General features: G+C 35.5%; 1 protein-coding gene across 1 annotated transcript; it reads left to right on the top strand.

The window, feature by feature from the left end:
- The first annotated feature begins 2888 nt into the window (after positions 1-2888).
- On the top strand, positions 2889-6437 carry LOC112098994. Its single transcript, XM_024186086.1, has 7 exons — positions 2889-2984; positions 3105-3226; positions 3272-3535; positions 3653-3699; positions 3783-5357; positions 5461-5737; positions 6041-6437. Exons 1-7 carry the CDS (start codon positions 2889-2891, stop codon positions 6435-6437), a joined length of 2778 nt encoding a protein of 925 aa, XP_024041854.1.
- The last annotated feature ends 3328 nt before the right edge of the window (positions 6438-9765 follow it).

Here is a 9765-nt window from a genome sequence, read left to right as displayed (position 1 = left end):
CCGAAATAATTAATAAAACTGAAACTGTGGCTAATCATAACAATTACAAAAATCCAAGCAAAATGATATTAATGAAATAATATCATTAAAATTGAAACCATGGAAGTAAAGCCACTACATACTTAAAGCGAATTATTGAAAACATAACCAATCCAGATCATAAAGCATGGCCATTCCAACTAAAATCAAATTTCAATTCAACTAAAAAAAATGAAATCGAAACATTAAAAATAATGGCCACCGTAACTGAGAATCAAAGCATGATTTTGAAATTGAATCCATGATTTCACGTGTTCAATCTACCAGTTTCGTTTCGTCATGAGTCCATCAAAACCAATTTTAATTATTCTCGATAATCGAATCATGCATTAACAGTTTGATTCAACTATAACCATTAATCAGAAATTAATAACTCAATAATCTAATCATGGATGGGGCTCTGATACCGCTTGTTATCCCCTAAATCTTCATAACATCCAGATTAAATTACTGAGAAATACGAAAGCAGAAGCATACCTGAATCCATGGTGATTCATAGTGGTTCTTGAGTGTAGGAGATGGACTTCCAATCTTCTCTTTTCTCTTGAGTTTAGAATTCTCTCTGAGAGGATTAGAGAATTTCAAAGGATGATGAGAGATTGGGGACCATAACCCCTTTTTATATAAATATCGTGACTGTTGGTTTTCTTTAGAAAACCCAACAGTCACGTTATTTATGATAATTATCTCTTCAGCCCCTCATTAAAGTGATGATTGAATTCTGGTATCTATGCATTTAATCCACAACAATTATACCCTTAACCATTTAATTAACTTCAAATAGATCACTTAATTCTTGGCTTATTAAATAATAGCACACACATTTTATTTATTTCATGTGTGGCCCTAAATATATTAGATTAATATAAAATTAATCTAACACGGGAATCATACAATGAGTACAACATAGCCAACAAAATACTCTGGAAACTATACCACAAAATACCCAAAAAATGTAGCTTCATTGTAAAATTCATTGAAATTATATCCTGACATCAACCAAGGGGAAAACAAAGTACCTATATTAGAAAGTTATTTTTGCCTAAAGCTATATATTTGTGCATTTGCTTCCCAAAAGTACCACGCAAACAGCATGCGTATATTACAATTTCAAGAATGTACGCAAAAGTATACGCAAAAGCATGTGTCAAGAATGCTTTCACATGAAATCATTTGACCTCTTTGATCATCGTACAATCAGTTATCCCCTGATTTATCATCTTCCTTCTCTGAAACGTTTTCCTTACCTCACCGTCATCTTCATCTTCCTCATCCTCATCTTCATTCGCCAAACAGTATCCTTGGCTGACCGTACACTTGCCGTACAATTTCAGCAGCATCGGCCATTGTATATCTTTCCTTGGTTGATCCTTTGTTACCCTGGAACTGAAGTTGAATTTGCATAAAACTTTGTTCAAAATGTCAAAAGAGCCATTGACATTGTCAAAAATGACCGCACCTAACCTGAAGATCATGTAAAGCTCCATAAACTGTCTGTGCCTGCATTGTTCATAGTAAAATCTTTTAGTTGGTCTGAGACTTACAAATTAATAATAAGGGATATGCAATCTGATCATCTCCATACCAACAATGAAATGCTTTAGCATTTTGTACAATCTCAAGCATAATAAGATATAATGCACATCCGTTACAAAACAAACACCAATGTCATAGACATACTTATGAGTCCAAAGAGTCCACCTTTGCAAATGTAGAAGAAAGAAAAATTTAGGGCCAACTCTCAATGCAATAAAGAACTGAAATATAGAAGCTTATGCAAATAATAAAAATCTGAAATTAACAAACTGCAAAGTGAAAGAAATTACTTGTACAGTTTACTTATTAGGTAGATATAACTACTAAAAAACCAAAGTTACCAAAACAATTAAGGTTGCTATTTCATACCAAAGAAACTCACATCCCGAAACTCATTGCCAACCAAAGCCATTGTTCGTTGAAAGGCTTCATTCTTCCTCTCGGCATCAGGTTCTATCGATCCAAATTCAATTAGTTTCCCCACCAAACAAATCTGAATAAAGATACGGGGACCGACGGTGACCAATGTAAACAGATGTGGTTATAGGCAATAACATATATCAAATTTGTCAAATCATTTGGTGTTAGAATGCCTACTGTTGAATTCAAGTTTTCTTTACACAAAGTCAGCAGCCAAAAGATTATAAGATAGAATGCACTGAAGAAGGATTGCTTTAAATACCTCGTTTTCTTTGTTCACTTTAATTCAGTGGCAGACTGCGATTGAGATACCAACCAGTCTCACAAATTGATTATAGGAATATTTAGAGACTACCATATATACTCCATTAGTAGAGAAAAGCTTGCAAGAAACGATATTTCGCACGGTGCCTTTGAAGAAGAGAACACGTGGCATCAGCCACTTGTTGTTTGATGAACGACAATCACCATCCTCAGCCGTGATAATTGAAATGCAAAGTTGAAAGTGATAGAAGCTCCATAAATAAAGTTTCTAAAGTGTTACTTCAATCAGTTTCTGTTATGAAACTGAATGGAAATTCAGCTTCATAAGTTACTTTATTAAGTGATGAATTTATGCGCACAAAATATACCATAAAAAGGTTGCACGAAAATGGAAACATAATCTAAGGTATGTCTGAATTTATAAGTAATAATTTAACTCCGAGAGTAATCAAACTATATTAATTACGAGCAACTTTCATGTGGTGCACCCTGTGGAAGTTACTTACCTCTATGGCCAAAGCAAACTATTTGATTCTATTAGAGATAGATGCCTTCACTTGCTCCTCTCTCTTTAATGACATCTATGTCCGGTGTCAAATTTGTATCAGAGCTTTGGGTTCTCAAAATTTATGGCTCAACGACATTGGCGTAATGCAAGAGTTGCAGAGCCTCCTGTTCGTGAGAGGGACTTGGGTGATATAGAAAGGGATGATCTTAAAAGACAAGTAGAATAGCTTCAGCAACAATTACAACACCTTGAAGGAACTCAAGAAGCTGCTCCTAATGGTAGTTTGGAAGAAGAAGGCTCAATCAATGACGGGGTAGATTATAATCCCTTCCATCAGGAACAAAGCTCCAATAGTGAATTTTCTTCTCGTTCTCGAATTCATAGGCATCGCGATTCTTATCAGCCTTTCGACTTCAAGGTCGAAATTCCTGAATTTGAAGGAAGAATGCAACCAGAAGAGTTTGTTGATTGGCTTAATACTGTTGAACGCATTTTTTAATACAGAGATGTGCCTAAAGATCGCAAAGTGAAACTCATTGCCATTAAACTTAAAAAGTATGCTTCTTTATGGTGGGAAAATCTTAAGAAGCAAAGGGAACGAGAGGGACGGAGAAAAATTGTTACTTGGGAGAAAATGAAAAAAGTGCTTAAGAGAAAAGTTTTGCCCGATAACTACACGCAAGATATCTACCTTAAGTTCCACAACTTCAAGCAAAAGGAATTGTCAGTGGAAGACTATACAGCAGAGTTCGACAACCTAATGATGAAGTGTGATTTGGTGGAGGCGGAATAGCACACGATCGCACGCTATCTGAGTGATTTAAAACTTGAGATTGGTAATGTGGTCCAGCTCCAACCATATTAGACTTATAGTGATGTATGCAGACTTGCTCTTAAGGTGGAAAAACAACAAAAAGATGCTCGTGGTGGGGGTATTCGGTTCACAATTCGTGATGTCAATCGAGGGAGTGGCTCTGTTTCTAAGCATAATTCTAGTTCGAATTCTACTGCAAAGAAAATTACGAGGAATTATATCGGGAAGGATCTAAACAACGAGCAAGTGGTTCGAATGCTAGTTCTCGTCAATGTTTTAAATGCCATGGTTATGGGCGCATTGCTTCTGAGTGTCCTAATCGTAGGGTGGTTGCCCTTGTTGAAGAGGAAAAAGATGATGAGGATGCGGAAGATCATGAAAATCCTATTGTCGAAAAGGATGTTGAAGATGGAGAAGTTACATATGTTGATAATGGAAACTCTCTAGTTATTCAAAAGAGTTTGAGTATTGTTTGTGAAGATGGAGAAGATTGGCTGAGAAAGAATATCTTTCACACCAGATGCACTTGTCATGGAAAGATATGTAATGTCATTATTGATAGTGGCAGTTTTGAGAATGTGGTAGCAACAAAAATGGTGAAGAAGTTGAAGCTCAAAACGGAGCAGCATCTTCAGCCTTATAAACTTTCTTGGCTTAAAAAAGGAAATGAGATAGAGGTAAACACACGATGCTTTATTTCATTTTCTATTGGGAATAAATATAAAGATGAAGTTTGGTGCGATGTTGTCCCTATGGATGCATGTCATTTGGTTTTGGGTCGTCCTTGGCAGTACGAAAGAAGGGTTGTTCATAATGGTTATAGGAATACTTATACTTTCATTAAAGATGGACGTAAAGTCATTTTGGGTCCTTCAAAGGTAGAGAAAAGTTCTAAACCTATCAGAGGAGTGGAAAATAATTTGTTGACTGTTTCAGATTGTAAAAAAGAATTGGAAATGGGCAGTGAAGTTTATGTGCTGGTGGTGTTTGAGGAAAATGAAGATAGTAATGAGTCGTCTTTGATTATGAAGTATTTTCTTGAAGAATTCTCAGGTGTTGTTCCAGAAGAATTACCACATGGCCTTCCTCCCATGAAGGACATTCAACATTGCATTGATCTTATTCCGGGTTCTGTACTACCAAATAAAGCGGCTTATCGAATGAATCCAAAGGATCACGAAGAATTACAGAGGCAAGTTGAAGAGCTTATAAGGAAAGGGTTGGTGAGAGAAAGAAAAAGTCCTTGTGTTGTTCCTGCCTTATTGGTACCAAAGAAATATGGGTCTTGGCATATGTGTGTTGACAGCAGAGCAGTGAATAAGATAACGATTAATTATCGTTTCCCTATTCCACACCTTGACAATCTTCTAGACCAGCTCTATGGTGCTACAATTTTTTCTAAGATCGATCTTCGAAGTGGCTATCATCAAATCAAAATAAGACCTGGTGACGAATGGAAAACGGCCTTCAAAACGAGCGATGGACTTTATGAATTGATGGTTATGCCATTTGGTCTATCAAATGCCCCAAGCACTTTCATGCGGCTGATGAACCACATTTTTAAGCCTCTGATTGGTAGATCTATTGTTGTGTATTTTGATGACATCCTTGTGTACAGCCAAGATGAAAAACAACACTTGGAGCATCTTCGCCAAGTCTTCGAGATTTTGAGAAATCAAAAGCTTCATGTCAACTTGAAAAAATGCAGGTTCTTCACTAATAGCCTTGTCTTTTTGGGTTATGTTGTATCGAAAGATGGAATTAAAATGGATACAAGCAAGGTGGTGGAGGCATTTTTTGAGCTGGCCAATTCCTAAGTGGCTACATGACATCCGAAGTTTTCATGGTCTTGCTTCTTTTTATCGATGATTTATTAAAGGGTTCAGTACAATTGTTGCTCCAGTAACTGAATGCTTAAAAAGAGAAGGTTTCAAATGGACTAAAGAGGCACAAGAGAGTTTTGAAATCATTAAGAGAAAGGTGACTAAAACGCCTATTCTTTCACTTTCAGATTTCGGCAAGGTGTTTGAAGTTGAGTGTGATGCCTCTAATACGGGAATTGGTGCTGTACTCAGCCAAGAAAGGAAACCAGTCGCTTTCTTTAGTGAAAAATTGAATGACTCCCGTAAAAAATACTCAACTTATGACGAAGAATTGTATGCTATTTGCCGAGTTTTGAACCATTGGAGTCAATATTTTCTTTCAAGGCCATTTATTCTCTTCTCCGACCATGAGGCACTAAAGTTTATCAATAGTTAGCAGAAGCTTAGTAGAAAACATGCCGGATAGGTGGCGTTTCTTCAAGCTTATAATTTTACCATCAAGCATAAATCGGGTGCTCAGAATGTTGTTGCTGATGCTTTAAGTCGAAAACATTCCTTGCTTTCTTTTATGCAAGTGAAGGTTGTAGGCTTTGAAATTTTAAAAGTGCTATACAAGGATGATTCTTTCTTTGGCAGGATTTGGAGAGAATGTGAGAATGGATCATACGAACAGTACCAATTGCATGATGGCTTTCTTTTCAAGGGGAATCGTTTATGTATTCCTCAGTGTTCTTTGCGGGAATCTATTATCATGGAGGCACATGGCAATACTGTTGGAGGTCACTTTGGAAGGGATAAGACGTTAGCTTGCTTGCAAGGTAATTTCTATTGGCCAAAGATGGATAAAGATGTTGTGCATCATGTGCAGAGGTGTATAACCTGTCATATTGCCAAAGCTCATGGTCAAAGCACAAGCCTATGCAATCTTTTACCAGTCCCTGAAGCTCCTTGGGAAAATGTTAGTCTAGACTTTGTTGTTGGGTTGCCAAGAACTCAAAGAAACAAAGACTTTGTCATGGTGGTGGTTGATTGATTCTCAAAAATGGCTCATTTTGTTCCGTGTAACAAGACATTAGATGCCTCTCATGTGGCTGATTTGTACTTCAAGGAGATTGTGAAGCTACTTGGAATTCTGAAAACCATTGTCTCTGATCGTGATTCAAAGTTTTTGAGTCACTTTTGGCGTACTCTTTGGAAGAAGTTGGGAACCACACTTAAATTCAGCTCTTCTCATCATCCTCAAACTGACGGTCAGACTGAAGTGACGAATCGAAGCTTGGGAAATCTCTTGAGAAGTTATGTGGGCAAGAACATTCGTCAATGGGATCTTATTTTGCCTCAGATTGAATTTGCTTACAATCACTTCATACATCAAACTATTGGTCTAAGTCCCTTTGAAGTAGTTTATCGCAAGAATCCAATCAGTCCTTTGGATTTGGCTCCACTTTTGACTGATCATCAATTTAGTGGAGAGGCTGAATAACGCTCTAAAAGTATCAAGAAGATGCATGAACAGGTTCGAGATAGAATATTGAAGCAAAATGAGAAGTATAAAATCTGCAGACAAGCATCGAAAACATGCTAAGTTTCAATAAGGAGATTTGGTTTGGGTTCATTTTAAAAAAGATCGTTTTCCACCTGGGAAGTATGCTAAGCTTAGGCCAAGGGCTGATGGACCATTTAAAGTGTTGCAACGCATTGGTGATAATGTTTATAAGATTGAGCTACCAGATGGCTATGGTGTTTCGTCAACATTCAACATATCAGACTTGTCTCCTTATCATGAAGAAAATGATCAAAACTCGAGGTCGAATTTTTTTCAACTAGGGAGATTAACGAAGGGGCGTTGGTAATGGTCCAGAAAGCTAGTTCATTTCAGGGAGTGAGCCCGAGAGAAGATTGTCACTTGGGTACAAAGTACTACGATTGAGTCAATTCACGGAATAGTCCTCTTCAACCCATTAATAGCTTAATCGAGAGTCTCGAAATGTCTCAAGTAGTCAAGTTCCCAAGCTTAGGTTAGATTTCCTAGTGAAAAATGTTGGAAAAGGGTGATAAGGTTTCAAGCTTGAATAGACGGCCAATGTCATTTGGAATAGCTTTTCAGGCGATGATCAATTATAAAATGGGAAAAAATGTATACATTGTAGGCTTATAGTATTTAAGTAATCTCACGTGCGACACTCGTATGACGCTGAGTAAGATGATTCATTACATAGAACTCTATCAAATTTATTGAATTCTACAAACTCACTACTATTTTAGTAGTGAAATTGTTAAAATCAAGATCAAGAACCAACAATTGAAGATTCAAAAATTAAAAGCATAGATGTGACTATAAACTAGAACCGGCCGAATAAGATTAGTACGCTTCTAAAAACACATCATCACTAGTTGTAGAAAGAAAATTACAATTGAGATCAATCTCCACAAGTGACTCTGCATTAGAAAATTATCTTGGGATGGAACCAGACAAAAGTTGTTACTATGGTGGGATTCTGCCAACGAAATAGTTATTACAAAAGTCCATTTGGTTAAACTTTCCAAGCGAAGAAGCCAATGGCCCAAAAAGCTATCTCATTTCAATAAAAAAATGTCAACATTAAAATTTATTTCAAGGTCAAGTGGAATGATCCCACAAAAAAAAAAATTAAATTCAAATTAAGGACTTGAAGACCTCTGAGATTCCCAATTCCTTTACATATAGGCCCCCATAGCAAATTGTTACTAAGAATGACCCTCTGCAGCAACAATGTTACCAATCTTCCCAAGAAGAGAACCTCTTAACAAATTACTAGATGCATAAAGCACCATCAGGTTCTCTGAGTTTTACTCTCCCATTTGCATTATACCTTTGAGATTACTGGACTGGAGATCAAGATACATCAATGGCTGGAATTGAACTAAAGAGATTACTATTATTAGAGAGAACTGACTGAGTAAGATTAATCCACTGGTCCAACAAATCTTCAATGGTACCTAACAGCAAATTCCTAATAAGATCAATCTCTAAAATTGACTCTGAATTAGAGAAGTCTCTTGTTACGCAACCAAACAACTTGGTTGTTGTTCAAACTGATATACTTCGACCTTGATTAACTTTTAACCTCTAGTGGGGGGATTCTACCAACTTGTTACTAAAAAGCCAAAGCGAGACCAATTGGTTCCACTTTCTAAGCCCAGAAGGCAAACAACGAGAAAGCTATTCAATTTAGCAGAATAACTCATCGAAAAAGTAAAACTAAGAGAAGATTTCTACTTAGGTCTAAGAAATGCAACTGAGAGGATTCACACAGTCGACGCAAAATAGTCATTTTCGACCCATTTTTAGATAAATCACTTGCCCTGAGATGTTTCAATTTCTCAAGCATACGTGTGAATAAAAATTATAATACAGCACCAAATATAATATAATTAAAAATTAATATAATATAGTATAACACCAAATATTATATAGTATTATTATAATACAGTGTTAATATAATATAATGTAATACATTATATCTATATTAAAATAATATAATACAGTATAATATAATATATAATATATTGTGTCAAACACACCCATAATAAAAAAGAAAAAGCCATAAGATATGATTTATCATTTGTTGGGGAGCTTAAGTGCATTTTTTTATTGTTGCAAGTTCATTACCAACAGCATTGTCAATACTATTTACTTTGCCGTACATGTTTTTGTGAGTGTAGCATTATCGAACACTAATTTAGATGGCAAAGAACCATTTTTTTTTTTTTTGTAGAAAACTTGTGATAATTTTTTATAACCAAACCGATAATAGAGCTGGACAGTGGAGGGCTTCGAAAGGTGAACAATACGGCAAAGTAAATAGTTGGGTCCGCCCATGTTTGGGGTACATTTAAATTTTTTATTTAATTCTTTTAGCAGGGTTTGAGGTATATTTAAAAGAAAAATTAATGGTCCAGAAGAGATTGAAGTCCCTCCTGAGCCTTAGGTGGGTCTGCCTATGTTTGGTACCCCTTGTTACATGAGGTTGCATTGTATTCCATGTTTGAGGCGCCAAATTGCTGTATTAGGTTGAATTATAATGCTGCAACTTGGCGCCAAAAGTCGGGCTTAACTAATGCCTTCCATTGTTTTAACTTTGTAATAATAACAAATAAATATAATTTTTTAATTTAGTATAATATAATAAAATATTTTTTATTTTTACATTATAATTATTAATATAAATTAATAAATTAATAATTTATTATTCAATAATATTATATTATATTATATTAAAAATATAACTAAATAACGTTTATTTAATTATATTATAATAATTAACATATAAAATTGATTAATCTTTAATAAGTTAATAAGGCTAATAATAAATACTTAA

The sequence above is a fragment of the Citrus clementina genome, unplaced genomic scaffold (genome assembly GCF_000493195.1).
Source record: "Citrus clementina cultivar Clemenules unplaced genomic scaffold, Citrus_clementina_v1.0 scaffold_4, whole genome shotgun sequence".
Taxonomy (NCBI): domain Eukaryota; kingdom Viridiplantae; phylum Streptophyta; class Magnoliopsida; order Sapindales; family Rutaceae; genus Citrus; species Citrus x clementina.
This window is presented reverse-complemented; position numbering and strand designations above follow the sequence as displayed.

Excerpts from the sequence above, each read along its gene's own strand:
- LOC112098994 (XM_024186086.1), top strand. The coding sequence starts at position 2,889 with ATGGCTCAACGACATTGGCGTAATGCAAGAGTTGCAGAGCCTCCTGTT. Across the intron at positions 3,536-3,652 it reads TTCGACAACCTAATGATGAA|ACTTGCTCTTAAGGTGGAAA; the intron begins GTGTGATTTGGT and ends TGATGTATGCAG. Across the intron at positions 5,738-6,040 it reads TCAACTTATGACGAAGAATT|GATTTGGAGAGAATGTGAGA; the intron begins GTATGCTATTTG and ends TTTCTTTGGCAG.